Source organism: Centruroides vittatus, unplaced genomic scaffold (genome assembly GCF_030686945.1).
Source record: "Centruroides vittatus isolate TY-2023 unplaced genomic scaffold, ASM3068694v2 contig_564, whole genome shotgun sequence".
NCBI lineage: Eukaryota > Metazoa > Arthropoda > Arachnida > Scorpiones > Buthidae > Centruroides > Centruroides vittatus.
The window spans coordinates 1,898,433-1,920,488 of NW_027122335.1; the positions used below are offsets into that span (position 1 = coordinate 1,898,433).

The window sequence follows — 22,056 nt, forward strand, 5'->3', positions numbered from 1 at the left end:
CACGTGCAGTGGACTAGGCTCAGCATCATCTATCAGCGGCCAGGCCACACGTCCAACCAACACTCACGTGACAGTTCATTCTATGTTAAAGTGTTGTAAAGCTGCTGTTAAGACTTGAGGTGGCCCTATGAGGTATTAGAATTTTGTTCAACAAGAAATTACTATTCTTGTTTTTCAGGTCTATTTTGGTATGAACTTTTTTCTTTTTTATTCCATAACTGTGAACAGCAAGTTCTTGTTACAATGCTCAACAGGCCCTATGAGAGGAGTGCAGCTGGGGAGTTGCCCCAGATCCCACAAGTTTTAGGGACCTATCAAAGGGAAAAAATTTTTTAAATTGTCAGCCACAATAAAATAATCTAGTATAAATCTAAATCCTACTAGATTATTTTTTTTTACTTTAATATCACTATGTTATTTGTAAAAGAAGGGTCTTCAAAAGAGGGATCCAAAATGGTCTTTGCACTGACAGCTCTCTATTCTTTTGGGAACCTGGTGCTCATTAACAGTATTGGTGAAGCTATGGTATGAAATAACACTTAGGCTCCAATAACCACCACCTTATAAGATGCTGAGGGAATTTTTAATTAAGAAAACGAACGTTTTCGGTCTATTCAATAGACCATCATCAGGTTAGAACATACGAAAATGGAATACATTATAAATGGAACATCACGTATAAAATTCAAAAATACCAAAAAATCGTTAACATCCGAACCAATCAGAATAAAAATTAAAACGTAAATGGTACATAAGTGTAAAAATAAAATAACATACTACATTGGCTAAACATTAATTAATAACCAATAACATTAATAAAATAATTGATACATTATAAAAGAAACAACAAGTGCAAAATAAGAACTTAAACTTTAATTCTAATTTTAATTAGTTGTAACAGTTACCATCCGGTTAGGATAGGTAATTTTAGTACATGAGTACGAGTAATAAGTTCTTATTTTACACTTGTTGTTTCTTTTATAATGTATCAATTATTTTATTAATGTTATTGGTTATTAATTAATGTTTAGCCAATGTAGTATGTTATTTTATTTTTACACTTATGTACCATTTACGTTTTAATTTTTATTCTGATTGGTTCGGATGTTAACGATTTTTTGGTATTTTTGAATTTTATACGTGATGTTCCATTTATAATGTATTCCATTTTCGTATGTTCTAACCTGATGATGGTCTATTGAATAGACCGAAAACGTTCGTTTTCTTAATTAAAAATTTCCTCAGCAACTTATAAGGTGGTGGTTATTGGAGTTTATGTTTTTTGCTGAGTACGTTTATGTTCAATAACACTTAGGTTCAATGTAGCATTACACGTAATAAATTGCATGTTTTTGGATTATTCTTCTTGGTTTATACTATATATACTATCATTACAAATTGCAATTACAACTTAAATAGGCTAAATTTTCTTCATACATTTGCTGAAGGCTTTTTGGTACTGTATGTATCCATTGGCTACTGTATTATTAGAAAAACAGAAATAATTAAATAATCTAGCAATTAGCTAAATCCTAGGTAATTCCACTATACATCAATATGTTAACTGAATAAAATATGAAAATAATAAATAAAAACGTGTTAAATAAATTTAAAATTGTATTTCCATATTTTATTAAATAAGTTTATCATTTAATTGTAATTTTTATGTTTGTTTCAAATTTTAGGTCTCAAGACTATTGTGAATGCCATGTTATGTTCGATTAGAATGTTAGCAGAAGTTATGACTCTAACTGTTTTTTGTCTTATGGTATTTGCTTTGCTTGCATTACAGGTTAGGTCATATAGATAATATTTAATTACAATATTACAAGTTTATGTTATAATATTATTTGTATTATAATTTTTAATTTGGGATAATTAAAATTTTAAATTTCTTTTGCCAATAGTTTTTCATTAATAAGAATTTATAAAAGAGTATTTGACAGAAAATGGTATTATTTCTGCATGAATATAAAATATGGAAATGATAAAAATGAAGATACTTTTTAAAACATGAAACTGTTTGATATATGAATACAAATGGAACTGAAACAAAATTTAATAATAATTGGTAATTTCTCATTTTTAACTGAAATATACAATATAAATTTTAATTAAATAAGATTCAAGAAATCAATAAAAACATGAACCATATTTATGCAGGTATAGGCTGCACTTTTTTACTCTAAATTTTATGTCCAACATTAGGGTGTGGCCTATACTTAAGATAATGAATAATTTTAAAACAATTTAAAATTCTAAAGCAATTTATTATCATTAATTGTCTTTACATACCTTAGGACTTGTAGCAAGATTATTTGGAGGTTTTAGGCCACCAGGAGCAAGAAGTAAGAAAAAGAAAAAGGTGTGAAAAAGAAGAAAAGAAGGGAGCTGTCTGAGGCCCCAACTAAGCAATAATGCTGCAGGACTATAAAAACTATAATTAATGTTTCCATTTGAAACTGACAGCTATTGTTTGTTCTTTGCTTGAAAGTTCACTGACACTACCAGTGTCACTTGAGTCTTCATTCTCAGATGATATAAGATTGTGTCATCTGACCCATCCATTGCTTTGGAAATGGATGTGACTTTGAAACTTTTGGATACCATTTCTTTTGGTATTGGTTTCCTTGAAGCCACAGTTCATTCACACATCTGAGACCATGATGGTTTTCTTAGCCTCATGGTCAGTGTCATCTCCATTGCAGTGCACTTCCAATCATGGTAGAAATGCCGCACATGAACTTTAAAAGGATGGTTGAGGGCTACCACATCAAGTGGTTGCAGCATTCTAGTCATTCCTCCTGGTATCACAACCATGTTACTTTTCTCTTCCCTCATCTTTTTCATGCTTTCAGTCAACATCCAACTTGGACTGCTGATGTAACATTGCACCTGGATGCTGAAACCATACTGACTTCAGCTAATTTATATAGAGTTCTTCTGTCATCTAGCCTTGATCTTCAATTTGTACCAATATTCCAGATGGTAGTGTTTCTTTTGGCAGAGTTTTACGCTTAAAAATGACATAAAGTGGCAGCTTGTTTCCATTAGCAGTGATGCACAGCATTACAGTAGAATGCTACTTTTCTGCTCCTGCTGTTCACACCAGAACTGTTTTTTCACCTGCTTGATTGACTGTAGTGTTACTGGCATATCAAAGAAGACAGGAGTTTTATCAGCATTACCTATTGCCCTTAAGTTGTAGCCGTGTGTCTTTCTTAAGCTGAGGACATGTTTTTGAAATGCAAGCAGTTTCTCTTTGTAGATATTAGGAAGCTGCTGTACCATTGAAATTTGACACCAAATCACAAGCTCATGTTATGCCATAAAACATCTTGCCCAGCCATAACTTTCCTTAAATTCACTTTTGGGAATTTTCATATTTTGAGCAATCCTTTGGGCTTTGAACTGAATCATTTTAACAGATACAGAACATTCATTTGCCCAAATTTCACAGTTATATTTCAACAGATTTGCTTCCAGGTCATATTTTGCTGTCTTTCTGTGAAACGATTGCCAATTTTAAGATGTTTTCTCAAGAGCGTTCTTTGTTTGAATCCATTGCCACACATTTTTTTCATCTACATCAAACTTTCTTCCTGTTGCTCAATTTCCATTTTCTTGTGCATACTGCACCACCTTCAATTTAAACTTTACTGTATACTCACTCTCACTCGAACCATGTTTAACACACACTGAACAAGCAGTAAACAATAAGCATTAACCATTACTTCATCCCTGTTTGAATTTGCAGTGTTGCCATATTTCTGTATATCCATGTCTTTACTCTTGTCTTTTGGCAGAATTCTAAGATTTTTACTTTTTCCAAATATATTATTTCATAAATGGGGTGTGGCTCATACATGCATATGGCCTATGCATGCATTTATGCCTGTATCTTAATTTAGTAAAACTTTTAATTAAAAACATTTTCAGCTAATCATCTAACCATTATTAATTTAATATGATCATACACATATGGAATATAGTATACAAGAAAAGAAAAACTTACAATATAAATATAAAAAGTGCAAAAATTAAATTAAGCACTGATTTATAAGAAACTTTGAATATTATTTAATTTTAAATGAATGATAATAAATTAGTGTAATTTCTGATTTATTATAATTTGAATCTCTAAAAATTTTTAATTATATAAAAAAATCAATAATAATTTTTTTACAGTTATATATGGGTGTATTAAGACAAAAATGTGTACTTACTTCAAATTTCATAAATGGAACTTATTCATCAGTTTCTGTTGAATCGCCGAACATAATTCTTTCTGACCATAATGAACTTATATGTAGCAATAACACAGCTGCTAGGTATGTAATTAAAGAAGAAATATAATGATAATAAATACATATATAAAGTATAAATCTTTAAAATTATACTATAGATAGATTTTAATTTATTTTATAAAGAAATGTAAGCCAAATGATTGCTATATATTTTACCACTACTGTTAATAATTAAAGCCTGAGTAATTTGGTATTAAAGGTAGGCTTTAGGTGCCATCTCTTATTAAATTTAATAATTAATTAAATTAATATTTATTAAATAATTTAGTAATATTCTGGAAGAAAAGAATTAGTCTGGAGTGGAACTCAAACCTGCAATTCCCGCTTACTGTGTAGATGCATTGCCAATTACACTACTTGGACCACCATTCAATTGTCCAGTTCCAAGCATATTTAATTTTAGATATAACCATTGTGGCCTTATTAAGCCTTGTTATTTATTTTTCTTTTCTTTACTTTCCTTATACTATCTTCCTGCGGTAAAAACTGTACTTCCGGCTTCTGTTTACTTAACCACACTGTAGTTAGTTAACCCATGTGGTCTGAACTGTAATAAAACAAAAGAGGGTGACACCTAATTGGTCGAGGGTTTACTGGCAGAGGAGAGAGGGAGATTGGAATGAAAGGAAGGAAGATTTTTCTGGGAGAGAGGAAAGCAGGATGAGCACATAACAAAGCACATAACAAAGAGATTGTTAAAGAACGGATCCGAGGTTTTTTTTATTATTATTGCCAGTCACCCCTTTGAACTTTTTCATTCTGACAATTCCTGTATAATTCTTATCAACCTTATTTTGCTCTAGGGCCCTTTACTTTGTAAATTTAGTTAAACTATAGTTAAGCTAGATATAACTTAGAATAAGTCTTTTGTTTTGTTGGTACGTGGGGACCAATTGGTGATATTGTTACGGGTGGTCCCAAGTGTCTTTGTATTTTCTTAGTTAGTAAGTGTGTACAATTATTTCTTTGAAAACTATCGGTGTTAACTGTAATTAATAAACTTTTTTAAATTTTTATCAAAGCCGAGCGATTCTCAGGATTCTGTTATTTATTACTTGGCTACACCGTCCATGGTTACTTAAGGCACTGATTGAGGACAAGTTTATTGTATAATCAGTATAATTATTAATAGTAGCTGTAAAGTAGCCTGATTTTAATATGGCAATCATTTGGCTTATGATTAAATATCAGGCTTTGAGATGTTTATATATGTTTATAAAAAAAAACATTTTTTTTTTTGCCTAAAATAAGTCATTAATAAATAATAATATCTTGTTAACCATTGACTGAGTTTCAATTTTCTTTCAGGAGATAATTTGATAAAATAAATTTTAATTATAAATTACGTTTGTAAGAGTTTTTCAAAATTTATAATTTTGAAAAATTATTTTAAATTATTATCTGATGTTATGCCACTTTACTTTTAAACTGTGGTTTAAAGCACTATTGTTACCAATATGAAAATAATAAAACAAGCATTTTTGTTATTCTCATGTTGATTAGTGCTATTTTTTTATAATGATATTTATTGTATTTTTAAGTTTACTTACAGTAGTGTTTTACAAGAACTTTTGATATCTGTTTCCCATAACAATAGCTCTCATTAAAAATTAAGAAATAAGAACAACTAATACAAACATTAATATTACAAAAAAAAGTTACTCTATAGTTTCATGATGTAAAAATATTTTTTACAACATTTTTTAAAAGTAAAAAGTCATGGAATAACTGGTGTTCATAATCAACTACTCAAAACTGGATATACTTAATAAATAAAACAAATGGTACCAATTTCCAGCACAAATTTATAAGAAAGCAAATGTTTTTGATTGTGTTAAACAGGCAACTTTAAGCTAACTCAAGTTAGCCTGCTTAATATGGTCAAGTTAGCCTGTTTTCTTATAAATTTGTGCTGGAAATTGGTTCCATTTGTTTTATTTAACTGGTTACATGTATTTCTGGATTTCAGGAGATTGTATAAGGAAGGATCTATGTGTAATACTTAGTCTAGTAAAAGAAGTATTTATGACTTTTTGATTTTACAAATTGAAAAATTGTATGTGAATAAAATTTATTTCTTGCTTAATTTTATGTTTTGGAAAACTGAAACATTCGTTCCTCATTTTCACAGACAATAGAAAACCTGTAAAACTAATTTATTTATCTTAAAATATACAAATAATATAAAAATAATACAAATACTTCAGCCCTTCATTTTTTGATAATATGCATTTTGGGTACCTATCCTTTATTAGTTGTCACCGTGAAAGCTCAAAATACAATAATTTGCTGTAGTTACTTAAAATTGTTTTACAAAATTAATTTCAACATACATTATCATGTGATACAAATAATTTAAACGACATATGTATTAAAATGATACAGTTAATTTACATATAAAGCCAAATTTGATAAAGATCAAATGATAAGCCATATTTTTATTGGATTACAATATGGCTAATTAATAAGACATCAAGCAATTTGGACTAGAGTAGAGTGACCAGATTTTTTTCAGCAGATCCAGGAACGCATGTCAATCTTCACTTTTTAGGGTGTGCAGTAGCAGCCTACATATGCTGTATAAGTACTGTCAAATGGGTACTGTACTGTACTGTGGGTTAGCTGACTAAAGGAGGAATCATTAAATTCCATGTCTGGATGGTCAAGGATCCCTTCTTATGTCTGTGGTGGATGCGGAGGCACAGATATGAAATGCCTTTACAAAAACTGTCTTTATTTAAAACTAAAAAGGCTGTTTACAATGATGGATGAAAAATTCTGTCCGAGAATGTCAACACTTGTTCAAAAGTTCATTTCACAGATGGTTGTATTCCAGCAAGGGTTATTTTTCAGTGAGGAGAATCATGATGTAGCCCCAGGGCAATGGCAAGATGTTCATTGGGATGAGATTTACCATGGGAGGTGCATGGATGGAGAGATAGTTAACAGTCAGTGACAAGGAGCAATGACGATTTTGTCTAACACAAAATTGTCCAATGACACAGTTAAGAAGAACTGCCTTTTATGTCCTGTTCTGTGTTGAGCGCTTTGTTCTGCTGTATTCTGTGTTGAGCGGTGCTCCAAGCTGTCTCTTGTGCTCTGCTGCATTTGTCACTGTGCTTGTGTCTGGCTCTTCCATGTCCTTAAAGACCAGGGGTTATATCAATATTTCAATTGGTTGCTTTCTCTTGTCCTTGCTCTCCAAATGGTTGTTCCCTTGTTATTAGGTGTAACAAGATTTCCATCTGGATAATAGGAGAGGTCAAAATTGAAGTATATTTCAATCTCCCAACTGGAGATGGTTGATCTTAAAACTTACATTCTTTTTCTTGTTTATGATTTTGCGTCAAATTGTTTAAAACAGTGGTTCTTAACCTTTTCATACTTGCGGCCCACCAAATATTTTATAATTTTTTTTTTACTTCCATTTTTTTAATAATAATTTATATTTGTTAAATTGTCTATAATAATAAATTGATTATTTTATTATTGCTTTATTTTTTTATATAATAAATGTAAATCATAACTTTATTATTTCATTATCTATTTAAATAACATTCAAACTTCACAATTAAACATGAAAGCTCATTAATTTTTAACAAAAAATAAAATAAGAAACAGGTCAATAAATCAATCCAAAGTCAACGCTAAAACTAAACTAAAACTAAAACACCCACAACTTGTCTTAAAGATTTTGCATATCTTTTGCAAAAACATTTAAATTTTCAAAGCCTACTACTAAGCCTACTATTTTTCCTAATTATTTTTAAAATTCCAAGCATTAATAGTTTCTTAGAATTTCTTTGGAATAAAAGAAGTAAATATTGTGGTGTAAGTAGCGTATTTGCATTTATTTCTTCTGTACTAACAATGTTGTATGTAGGAAGAAATGAGAAATAAAAAAAAAACTAAATAGGAAAACTTTATCTTTCTTATTTCACTTTTCAATACGATATTCGGTCATGCATCAGTTTTCTTTTTATTATATTTTGAAAGAAATTTTGCATAATTTGGTGGCCCCTACAAACTTCTTACAGACCCCCAGGGGGCCGTGGCCCCTCTGTTAAAAATTACTGGTTTAAAATAACAAAGTCTGGGTCTAGCTGCTAACAACTTTTTATTTCATTTTTTTTCCTCTAAACCAAATAAAATTTTTTGCAAATTTTGTAATAGTTTGGACCTGTCCAGTACCTCACAGTAGGGACATGTACCATACATATGACTGAGACCTAAACATTTTAATTTTGATTGAGCTCATTCGCTTCAATCGAATAGCTCTCCTCCAATAAGGTTTATAGCCAGTGGTACCTGTAGACTGTAAGGGTGCGACTATGCAGACGCGAATTTAGAGCGAGCAAGAGGTTACGAGAGATTTAGTTTTCGCAAAGGAAAACCATGCACAGGTGAGAAGCGAAAAATAATGCTGGCGAGAGCGAATTTCTGGTTCTCGCACATATCTGACCGGTTTTGATATTTATCGCGTCTCGCCTCCTCTCGCCACATATTCTCGCTCGCTCGGAAAATTCGCTCGCTCACGTCTGCATAGTCGCACCCTAAAAAGAGGGGGCACAAGCTATAAAAGAGGGAATATATATACACTGGTGTGCAAAACTTAAGCAACAATGTACTTTTTAAGCAGACAGCCATGAAATTGTAGAAAAGGACTTGTTGTGATCAGTACAATGGACATCCAATTCAGTAGAAAGGAGATTTGTATTCAGGAAGAAGACATTACAGGTGACTTGAGGGCATGCAGAAAATTTGCAGTCAGTGCATGCAGTGCAAGACTACAATAAGAAGGAGGCTTTGATTCCATACTGTATGCATTCTATTCATTTTTGAGCTAGTATGCTTTCTTCATCCTTTAAGTACAAAATACTGTCTCTGTATTCTGAATTTCATGTCTCCCAGATGATTTCTTGTGGAGTTACAGGAAAAAACAATTGTTGCTTAAGTTTTGCACATCAGTGTATGTACACACACATATATATACAGATATCCCTTGATTAATGCAGTTAATTAATCCTTCAATTATACCATGTATATCAAAATCATGTTAATTAAATACATTGGTACTTCAGTACTCAACCGAACAATCACAACCTGCTGGAACAAATTTTTGGTCAATAACAAATATTTTTATTTTGTCATCAGTAAAAATTTTTCTGTGATGAAAATGTGTAACTGATTTTAAAATAAAATGAAACCTTACAGCTCTCTTGCAGATTAAGAAAAGGGAAACCCAACAACAAAGGTGGGCATGTGCCCCAAGTGTCCCAATGTACAGGCACTCCTGTTTATTTACTTTTGGCATTTTTTTTAGCTATATTCTTTTTCTGTGTTTTAAAATTTGGCTTCTTTTTGGTATTTCCTGAAAAAATGGTTACTTCATAAAAAATTACCTGGCAAAAATGAAAAAATCTTTGATAATGATATGGACATGTCCTCTGATGAAAAACTGGTAGTGATAATGTTACAGTAACCACAGGAAAATGAAAAATGGGGGAAAACAGGGACAGTACTCCTTTCTGGGGACAAAACCAGGGATGTTTTCTTGCCAGGATTAAAGGGTCAAAAATGGGGATCTGTCCTTGAAATTGGGGACAGATGGTCACCCTAACTAGACTTAAATGATTAAACTGCCATCTCATGTTAAGTTTAATAATTAGAAATAAATAAATATAAATAAATTTAATCTATATTAATATATAAAGTGAGAATGTTTGTTTGTTTGTTTGCTAGAGGTAATCATTGAATCTACTGAATCAATTTTTAAAATTCTTTTGCTATTGGAAAGCTTATTCCTTCCAGATGAATATAAGCTATACGTTTTCAAATTAAAAAAGGAAAAGGAAAATACACAAGAACGATGTTTTTACCATGGCATTTCTCTTGCATAGTCATTTGTCTGCTCTGTTCAAGATCAATCCCCTTCACCACCATGTGAGCTTTTTAAAACTTATTATCACCTTATATTTTCAGTTTCAGTTTTGATTCATGCAGTTTAGGTAGTTGTATATTTGCTTTGTTTATATTGTCTTGTTCATTCGTTTCTTATGATAATACTATTATGTTATCATATACAATACTAAGGAGTAAATTTACTTCCTTTTGGATGAAACTAAACTTTTGTATGTAGGCTTATAATATTTTTATGTTTTCATTGTTTTAGTATTAATCGGGTGAATTTTCTGGGCTTGCTTAGCAAGTGCCGCATAGAAAGTTTTGACTGTCAATATACTTTTTATATGAGAACAAATATGCCAATAATAATTTATTGTAACGTGTAAACTCTTTTATCATTTGTGTTAGCTTTTAAATTGGCAGCTAATGGCTAGCTGTTTTAAATCAGTGTGTAGGGATTGCAAAAACGCGTAAAAATGGTGAATAATTATAAAGTTCCGAAGTCGGGAAGTTTCGAGAGTCAAATCGTGTCAGGAACATGTGTTGGTGATGTAAACCAGACACGAAAGAAACTCTCCCAAAACTTTTCCTAAAACAAACACGACACGATAATGAATGACCGAGGGGATGTCAACCGAGAGAGAAGGAGCTTTGTCCAGGTGCTCGTGTACGAGTGTCAGAAACGGGAAACAAAGGGGGGTAAATGGCCACCGAAGCATCTGGCAGACCGCGGGGAGGTCAAAATCGTCAGAGGGCCATAACGGCGGAATATACGAGCACGAACTTCAAAGACTCTGTCAACACCTCTCGGAACTCTCCCGACCCAGATCAGTCTCCGGTTTCGCATAAAAACAAAAGAAATGACCAATCGGGGTAAGGGAGAGGAGGAATAGAACCAATCAAAAGGGTGAGATTCAAGAGGGAAAATATTATAAAACTCTCGAGTCGCGAAGACAGGGGGTTCTCCTTCCGACAAAGAGGTCGATTCTCCTTCGGTCTTTTGGAAAAGAAGTGCGGCGGTTCTCCTGCAGAGGGTGCATCTCCAGTCGAGTCTACCCAGGTCAAGACGATCCGGAGATCATGGGAAACGAAACAAGATTCCCTCTTATCTGCAATGGGACCATACCTCATCGTCCATCAGCACCCAGAGACTGTCTTTCCAGAATTTTCTGAGGAAGCCCCGGAACGTTCCCAACGTTACCTCAACAACGCTACGCTAACGATCTAGATTGTGTTGTACTGCAATTATATGTAAGTTAACTTAGTAGTTAGAATAAACGGTTTTGTGTAAGACACTTGTCATCTTTGTCTCCTACCGTCACCACCCACATACGATTTCGACCCTAGGTTTTCCTGACGTGTGATTAACTGTTTTCCCCTGGAAGTCGGCGGCCTTACACAGTGCAATGCTTGTGGGAACTCGATTACTTGCTCATATGAAGGTTTGTTTAGGCAAACAAGTGCGCACGCATGACGTCATATGAAGCATTTAACACTGCCAGATTGTATCAAAAGCTTGCAGTACCCAGTCAGCATACGTGTATTGTGTACAGGGGCAGATCTACATAGAGATTAATAGGACATAAGCCCTGGGCCCCAGTGTCAAGCCCACAAAATTTGAATTATCATCATAAATTTTTAATACTTTTTCATTATATTTCATATACAGTATTTCATGTGTAGATATAATTCACTTTATAATAGTCATATTTTTTAATTCACACCAAATAACATTTCTTCCTTTTGTTTAGTGCTAGAGATAGGCCTATTATTCTTTTAACTTTCAGCATGCCCAAAAATTTTGGTCAGGATTCCCCCCTGGTATTAATCATATCATACCATTATTTAAAAATAAGAATTAGTCTTATTTTATGACATATCTACCAACATAAATTGTGTTCTTTTGGTTACTTTTCAGTTGTGGCATGTGCAAGTGAGCCTTATTTACAATAAAATGCCTAAAAGAAAGTTGTAGTTGTCATGAAATACATCTTTGTCAAGGAAAAGCAAATTACAGGTTTGAGGTCCTGGAAATAGTCTGTAATTAAAGGAAAAGTGTATTTTAATAAATTAGTAACTGTTAAGCGATGACACTTGACTTTGACATCAGCGCCGGATTAAGCCTCTAGCGGGCCCTAGACAAAATTTTAATTGGGGCCCCATTTAAATAAGTTGCTTCTAAACAAATCTTATATAATGTGACATTAGCGTAGCTAGCATGGGTGACACCCGGTGTGGATATCGTGGTGTCATCCCAAGTCACACCGTAGTGTCACCCTTTTTAACTCTTTTATAAAACACTATTCAATTGTAATATCTTCGCACTCGAGCAACTTGAACGATATATCGAATATGCGATGTCGCAACGTATAAGTTTAGATTTAGAAAATAAATCATAACTATATATCAGGAATATTTCTAGATGGTGCGAGAGATTTCGTAGCATACATTACTTCTGACGCACGAGTTGCTGTTGACCTTTTTTAGGCAATGGCTAGTCGGGCGGAGCTTAGTAAGAATTCTTAAATACAGCCTTTTCTGTTCTATCAAACTTCTTAAATAATTTTAACTCGTTTTGAAACAGAGAAATCTTCTGCACTGAAGCCGGGCCCATCCAAATGATGGGCCCTAGACATTTGTCTACTTTGCCTATTCAATAATCCGGCCCTGTTTGACATCATTGCTCATAAAGAATAGGGGGAAACAAATTTAAGATCAAAAGAGAATGAGAAAGGAATTGTGAAGCCCGAGCGATATTCGAGCTGAGCTCATGTGTTAAAAATATCATTAAAATGTCAAATCAAGGGATCAAGCTTTGATTCTGATGCTCGTAAAAATTGGAAGAAAACCTTAAATAAAATCGGGAAATATTAAAATTATTAATTGAGAGAGAAATGTTTTTAACCTTAAAAGGAGATGCAGCACTGATATTATGTATCAGACTTATAAGAATTCGAAACAATTGAATGCGAGCAGGAGTTTCAAGTTGTGATTAATTTCCCTTGATCGGATTAAAACAGTGTCGAATTTAAAACCTTTAGTAGCTGGAAATGGTTGGTCATCTGCCTAGATACAGGAAACCGACCAATCGGAAGCTGGAGATTCAGGGAAGTGAAATCTTATAAAAACCTGGATCTCAAGGGCAAAGCAGACTTTTTTCTGCCTCCCCTTGTGAAGACTTCTCCCGGCTTCTGTCCGTGTCGACTACTGTTCAGATTTTTCCCAGCTGACAACTATAATCCACTGTCCAGACTTTCCCCTGCCTCTATGAGTGGACACCATCCGACTGAACTTCGGGCTTTTACCATTTGTCACAACCTCCCACGGTCGAGCATCAACTGTCTGCCCGGGGGCCAACAACCGAACCATCGAGAGCCACCAGAAGACAAGACACGCAGGACACACTAGATTGTAAAACTCAGTGTAAATAAACGGGTTTGTTTGTCATTGCAGCTATTTTCCTCACTTTCTTTCACCCCACATATGATAAGTCCTGACATTTGGATATCACGAATTTGGCAACCTCACAGAATTATTTAAAACTTAAAATACAATAAAAAGGAAAAGACAAGATAAAATAATGAGTGCAGGTGTCTTAGTCATCGGTAATAGTTGATCAAAATCAAACGGATGGTGTTGGATAAACTATCCCAGGCAGACCTTTCTTGCGACCCGAACTGGGAGACCTTTCTTGCGACCTGAAGTTTGAGACTAATAGGGGAGTGAGAAAAGGGGAAGTTCAACCAATGGGAAAACAAAGTAAACATGAAAAACATATAAAACCTCTATCGTAGAAGGACAGAGAGTTTGTTCCTCCTCAACAATTACAACTTTCTCTCCACATCATCCCCAAGTGTGCCCAATTTGTTACTATCCTCCGCACAGGATAGTAACAAACTCTACATCAAACTCTAACTCACCGCTGCCCTATCAGGAAGGAAAGAAAGAAAAAAAGACTCCAAGAACTTACTCCACAGACATACTATCGAAATTAGGACTTTGTCAAATTATGCTTACATAATAGGATTTTTCTAAGGTGTTTACAGAAGAAACTGTTTATTGTCTTTTCTGCTACCAGAACCATCACCCACATATGCGAGGGCCCTAGACCATCCTGACGAAAGAAAATAAAATTCCCCCTTCTAATTGGCGTGTTTACACAGGTGTAAATAAATGTATATAAAGAAATACTTTGTTTCTTTGTTTATTTCTTACTTTTGAGGTAATCTCAGAATATATATACCAAAACAAACTTTTTTTTTAATTCTTTCACCTGAGGAGGCCACTAAGGCATACTTCTTGAGAAGGAAATCGGTTATGTTGGTCAATCCACAAGTAGTATAATTGTTGTGTTGAAAGAATGATTCCACGACAAACAATTGAGTCTAATGGTTGTGGTTAAGAGTTTATTTTACAGAACTATATACAAGAATTACAATTACATTGACTGTGGAAAGAGTGGTTGGAGCATGTGGTAAGATGAGTGTCTGAACAGGAGCACATCAATCCAAAAAGTGGAGTTAGCTGTGTCATGTAGGTTGGGGACAGTGGTCACGCTGTGTTGCCAACTGCCGCACACCAGTGGAAAGCTTATTACTTTACAATGTATATAAGCTACCTTAAAAATTGGTCCCCTCACTCCTTCCTGCTGATTTTATCTCTCCTACAAACTCCTAAACCCTTTGACTGATTTGCACCAAATTTTGCATAGTTAACCTCTGCCATCCTGTGGGAAACATAATGCTATCTTATAACTAGGACAACTCAATCCCCTCCCTGAGTTCCTGGACAATGCTGGGCATTCTTTACTAGTTTAGAATAATCTGAAAGAAAAGATTGGCCCAGAGTGGACTTTGATAGTTTATTAATTAATCAGCCATACTGATTAATAATATTTATCACATTTAGTTTTATATGTAATATATATATATATATATATCATCATACTCAACATCAACCTTTGTCAATCCACTGCTAGATGAAGGTTTCCTCTAATCTTTTCCATTTTTCCCTGTCCAATGCTTTGGTTTTCCAATTTCGTTACTCCATTGTACTTGGAGTCTTCATCTTGGGCATTTGATCACACATGAATACCAGTCTAGGGTATTTGTAGTCAATCTGTTGTGTCTTCTAGCAATGTGTCCAGCCATTGCCATTTTGAATGTTTGATGCTATCAATGATATCATATACCTTTTGTTTGATTTCTAATTCAGACAATTCACTTCCTGTCTCTTCTCATAATGCCCAGCATGCATATTTCCATACTTCTTTGTGTTAAAATATAAATCGAACTCACTTGTGCCTATTGACCGGTGTGAAATAAATAAATTCAATTCAACGAACGTTTTCTGGACGCCTTCCGTGTCCTTCTTCAGGTTAACTGCTGGATTCTATTATTTTTAAAAAAACTGCGTTCCGATCTTTTAAGAACAAATTCAAATGAAGATAGTTCGAAAGCGCGATGACCATCGCGCATGCGCTATATCTGTCGATATAGCGCATGCGCGATGATATAGCAAAGAACAGATATAGCGCTATATCTGTTCTTTGTGTTATCTGTAGCATCTATATTGTATGGCTTGTTAGTATTCCTTGTTTTGTTCTATAGGTGAATGCTGGTAGAACACATTGGTTGAATACTTTTCTTTTCAGGCACATTGGTAGGTTTCTTTTTGAATGGTTCTATTTTGCAAAATGTATTCCATCTGATTCTTATTCTTCTGTTTATGGATAACAATATCTCAAATGAATTAGTTATTCCTTGAACCAGGTAGACATAATTTTATACTTCTTCAATCTTGGTTCTGTTTGTCATAATCTTCTTTTTCATAGTAAATTCATTAAAAATTACTTTCATCTTTGCAGATTCATTTTCAATCCCACTTGAATGCTTGCCCCAGCTAGTTCTTCTAGCATTTCTTCTAATTCATATGGGTTATAGGTAATGATAACTATATTGTTTGCAAAGCAGAGATGACTCAGAAATTTTCCATTAATTTTAATTCCTTTCTTGCTTCAGTTTTGTTCTGAAAACTTCCTCTAATATAGCATTAAATAGTTTTGATAATATTCTGTCTCCTTGTCTAACCCCTTTTTCAAAACCTGATCCTTGCCTTTTTTTTTCAAAACAGATGGTTGTTGTTGCTTGATTATAGATCTTCCTGATTATATCAATGAATATGTTTTGTTTATAATTAGATTCTAAGGCTTTCACTACAGCAGATGGGAAGAAAGAGTTAAAAGCTTTTCTGAAATCTACAAAGGCAAAACAGTGTTAATTCATATTTTTTATGATGTTCAATAAGTTCTTTGATTCTTTGGATGTGATGTCCTAAATTTTCTTTGGAATCTTACCTGTTCTCTTCATTAAGCAGAGTCCCATTATATATATATATATAAAACAGGACTGTGCTTAACGAAGAGAACAGGTAGGATTTTATTGCTTATATATATATATATATATATATATATATATATAAAGCAACAAAATTCAGAAGGAATATTAGATAAAGCAGAATTCATAGCCTTTTCATTGTGAAAAGAGGACTTGATAAAAAATTTTCTTATAAAAGGATGGAAGTTCAACAGAAAAGTAAAAAGTTTAGAGAAGATTTTTTCAACATTGTATGTTTAGTGTGACCTTTTCTTAACTAAAGATCTGAAAGGTCAATTAGTTTTGTATGTTTTGACCTCAAAGAATAGTTGAGAGAAAGAAATATTTTTAGGATGAAGAGAATCTGTAAAGGTGGTGTTTAAAATCAGTTTGGATACTTGTTATGTTAAATGATTCATACTTTATTCAGACTACATTAAACAATCTACTTTTCATTCATACTTTTCACTCATCTTGCCAATGCTCAATACAGATACTGATACACATAGGCTAAGAACAAAAACTGTCAGATAACAAAGAACACTATATCGGCTCTTCAGTAGTGCAGTATTGCCAGCCACTCTACAATATATTATATCATTATATAAATTACTATCTTTTCACATTTGACAATACTAGGCATGATATTTTGTTAGCTGTCTACTAAGGAATCATTATTTAAAATTGTGCAACCTGTTTGAAGAACAGATTGTCTGCAAGAATGCTGGCAATCTGTATTGACAATTGTCATTGGAGCAGGATATCAACTGTTTTGTTTTGTCTGAAACAAGAAACTTGAGGTTGTTGACGATAAGTAAATTCCTGACATGTTCAATGGCTGTATTGTAATGATTAGAGAAATGACCTAGACAGGGCAAGATGAGCAGCCAAAAGACAATAAAGTATTTGACCAGTTTCCTTTAGGATTGATTTGACAGCTATCAGGATGGATATGGACAAGACACTTGAGATTTAAGACAGTTAGCTTGATAATACATTTTGGACCTTTCAATAAGAATAGGCAGGCATTTACACCTGGAAGAATTTGAAATATGGAGTATAAAGCCTGTGTGCCTTGCGAAATTCTTGTGCTTCAAAAATCAAAAGACTTTTGCAAGACAGCCAGCTATTATGTAGTTTGCAATAGAAAGTATAAAGAATAAGTCTAGAATACTTTTATATATTAGAGCATCTTTTTTATATTAACTAAAGTTACATTGGAATCATTTTGAACATTTGTTTTAAAATTATCAATAAAATGACACTTCCAAGTTTTTAATTTCTGAATAAATATGGCTTTAAAAACCCATAATTTTTTAGTTTTTATATGTTAAAATAAAAACTATATTATGTTTATTAGATTGTGTCCCAAGAATTACACATGTCTTCCTGACATTGGAGACAATCCTAACCATGGATATACTAATTTTGATTCTTATGGTTGGGCTGTGTTAAATACACTTCAGCTAATAACATTAGATTTTTGGGAAGATATTTACAACAAGGTAATATAAAATAATATCTGAATATTTAAATAAATTATAGTTTAGTGCTTTGTGAAGTATCTGAGTAATATTATATATGTATATATATATTTTTTCCCCCTACATTTAGATAATTGATGCAACTGGTCTTGCAAGTATAATTTTTTTTATCCTTATTATTTTTTTGGGATCATTTTATTTAGTGAATTTGACATTAGCTGTGGTAGCAATTGCTTATGAAGAAGAAGCAAAGAAAACATTACAGGTATTGTTCATACAGTGTTTTTTAATTAATCAATTCTTTAATACTAATAATGTAATAATATTAATAACAATAATAACTTTCTTATCAATCTTGTCAAGATGAGATGACAAAATAGTTCTAATAAACCATAGAATAATGCTGTGGGTAGAGCCACCAATTTCAATAAGGTCTATGGGAAGAAATGAAGCAAAGAAATAACCCCACAAGCAGCATCTGACCCAGAGTAAGAGGCTGCTAAACAGCATATGTTCTCCTTATTAGAAGTTAGTGATTTATGAATATTTGATTTTAGGTATTAAAGCATGTCCATCTCTGTGGAAAAAGCAAACATGGTTGTGACACATTCTAAGCATAATACTGACTTGGATATTGTCTGGGTTTGAATGTGAGCTTCTGTAAAACTTACATCTGTGGGTTAGACAGAGGCTCACATTCAAAAATTCTGCCATAACTTCCCTGGACATTGTTGTGTCCGTAAAATAAATGACTCTTGTTAATGTATATAATTAACTTTATTATAAAACAAATGTAACTTTGTGATAATACAAAATAACTTTGTGCCTCCAAGTCTAAGTGTTACAACAGCTAACATACGACTGCCTGGAGACAAAGGAAGGATGACAAAGGTCAGAGGTGCGGGTTGCCTAACTAGGTCAAGGGGCAATTCAGTGTGGGTTATCTCCTGGAGGCTTACATACATAACAATTCTCCCATGCTTAATAAAATGTTTAAAATTTGTTCATGTAAAGATTTAGGCATTGTATTGGTCTTCATATTTGCATTGATCATTGAAGTTCTGATTCATTTGAGTCTGTCATTGTTTGGCTAGATTCTCCCTCCCCTTCTCTAGGGGCTGGTCGGAAGTTGTTTTTGTCATTCTCCTCTTTTTGTTGAGTAAAGTCATTACAGTTCCTTCGTCATAGCTAATTGTACTTGGGTGTGGACTAGCGCTAGCTGGGGATGAGTCTCTATTGTTTACTATGTTGTTGCACCTGTCAATTTTCTTTTTGTTGAAGTTGAACCCTATCTGAATAGGGTTTGTCTGTTTGTTAATTTCACACAGGCGTAGTTAATTGTAATGCCTTTTTATTATGTATCCATCATTGAGTTCAATTAAGTGATGTACACAACCTAGTCGTTCAGTGTAAATGGAATTATTTTGAACATTTGCTTTAAAATTATCAATAAAATTACACTTTTTATTTTCATTTTTACTTTGCTTTTTAAGTTTGATTATCTAATTTCTTTATAAAGTTTTCTACAAACCTCCATAATTATCAATTTTAAGTTGAAAGATTTAAAAAAAATTAAATTTATTATTATTAATTAGTACTTATGTTGTTAAAAAATCAATTATTTTATTAATTATCAATTTATATATATAAAATTTAAAAATTTGTTTGTCTGTTTTTAGCAAAGAGATAAACTTAAAACTTTTAAAACAAGTTTTCCGATAATTACAAAATTGTTATCAAAATTCAAATTCAAGAATTGTATAAATGCAAGTGATAATCAGAAAAATAAAAATGTTCAAAATTTGCCAAATGATTTACCTGATAATAATACCACAATAGATGAAGAAAGATTTTGTGTAGTTCCAGATATTATAATAAGTACAGAAAAATCATTGAATACATCATACAACCAGCAAAATAAAGAGAAATTTACTACTCTTCTAAGACAGCATGGAAAGAAACAACACTTTCAGTTTATTGAAGAAATAGAAAATGATGAAGTTATTTCAAACATTTCAACAAATCTTCCTGGTACCTGTAATCCTGAAGAAATTACACCAGTTAATCCTGTAAAGGTATTGTAATATAATTATTTGAAATATCTCATTACAATGCTTTGAATAAAAGTTAATTCATTTGTGAAAGCTATATTTAGTTCAAATAAAATTCAATTATTTTTCCAACTGAATTTTATTTGAATGAATATATGAAAATTTTAAAGTAAATTTCAAAAATATAATTAATCCACAGCTGCCATGCAAAGTTAACAAGCACTCAAATCACCTTGAAAAAGCAGCAAAAATTTTAATAACTAAAACGTTTTCAGATGTTTTTAACAATCTTATTCATGTAGAATATGTAATGGAATGCTACAACAGCGATTTGAATGATAATATTCCAGAATACAAATTCAAGTTTAACCATCTCAACATTAACATGTCGTAAACAAATGTATAAGTTTGAAAATATTCAAAAAATTTGAAAATGATTGCATATAAATAAAATAAAGTAAAAGAATACGTGAAAATATTAAATCGATAAACACAAAATTAATTAAATATAAAATTTATTTTTATTTATTGTACAGTTAAGGAAATGTCTGCGGACAGTTGATTTCCACCTTCCTTTTAACAATTATACACACGTTAAAATTTATATATATTTTAAGTAGGCATAATTAAAATCTTGTTTACTGATATCTATCATTATTTTACCATTAAAAATAAATTACACAAGACAAACATTTAGCCGAATTAAAACATTGATAAAAGAGATTAAAAAAAACAAAAAAATGATGATTAAGATTAAAAAATATATATATATATATATATATAAATGGGGATGCAAGTTATAAATGTTAATAAAAAATGATTAGTTATTGATTTGTATATAAAATTCTTTTGTGGGTACTTTTAAAAGTACTATAATCTGTTTACCTTGTATTTTCTTCTTATTTCCATTTCCATGTAAATAGGAATAAAATCCAAGGTGAAAAGAATGATGAGACAGGTGGCAATAATTATTATAATAATTTTACAGGGGGTTATTATTAACACAGTTTAAAAGTTTACATTTGTTGGTCAGCTGTTATTTCATTACACATTTTATTTCAGTATAATTAGTATCATTACATTGAATATATTAATACATGTAAATGTTTGTCTACAATAAAGTAATATGTTTTATTTGATAAGATAATTAATTAACAATATTTTTTAATAATTAATTTTATAGTTTTTTTAATTTATTGGTAATCTGATTAAAGAAATTGTTTATTCATTTGATTTAGGTTAGGTTACTTAATTTAGCTCTGTGATTTTGATTTGTGTGTATTATCTCCATGATTCCATATTTTTGATGATATTTTACAAACCTTTCACAGTCCTTTTAATAGATCAAAGATCAATCTCCAGAGTTACACTAGCAGCAGTGATCCTTAGTAAAGTCTATATAAGTGTTGTTAATAAACAATGAATATTTATTAAGTCTTATTTGAAGTAATAGTCTTTTAATATTCATATTAGTATTTACTATTATAATATTTAGTGTGCTTAAATACCATGGATGATAGACTGAATGCATTAATGAGTTTTGACAGGTGCCAATAATCAAGTAGTATAATCTGTATGCATATCATTAAACAATGAACCCACATCTATTAAATCAAATAATATAAACAGTCCATGTCATAGCTGTCACAGGGCTTTTGTGTAGCAAAACCAGTCAAACAACTTTTCCTTTGGCTGATTTTGTCTGACATATTAATCAAATTAAGAAATTAAAATTTGTTAGAAGTTTAGTCTGGATTCTCACAATTAATAACAATAATTATAATTAATAAATCTTTGCATTATACATTTTAAATTATTGGGCTGCAATTTGAAAAAACTACACATAAATTCCCGCTGTTGTCTATCCATCCGTCTGTCTGTCTGTCTGTCTTTCCTTAATCTTGAGAACAGAGTTAGATAGATGAAAGATGAGACC

The 22,056-nt window shown here is 32.1% G+C and overlaps 1 protein-coding gene across 1 annotated transcript in view; it reads left to right on the plus strand.

The window, feature by feature from the left end:
* Positions 1-22,056, plus strand: part of LOC136978935 (sodium channel protein 1 brain-like) — an 84,825-nt gene that overhangs the window by 17,792 nt on the left and 44,977 nt on the right. Inside the window, exons 6-10 of the mRNA XM_067274772.1 lie at positions 1,686-1,792; positions 4,189-4,331; positions 17,946-18,090; positions 18,200-18,334; positions 19,749-20,144. Of these exons, the coding sequence (XP_067130873.1) occupies positions 1,686-1,792; positions 4,189-4,331; positions 17,946-18,090; positions 18,200-18,334; positions 19,749-20,144 (926 nt within the window). The remainder of the gene's footprint in view (positions 1-1,685; positions 1,793-4,188; positions 4,332-17,945; positions 18,091-18,199; positions 18,335-19,748; positions 20,145-22,056) is intronic.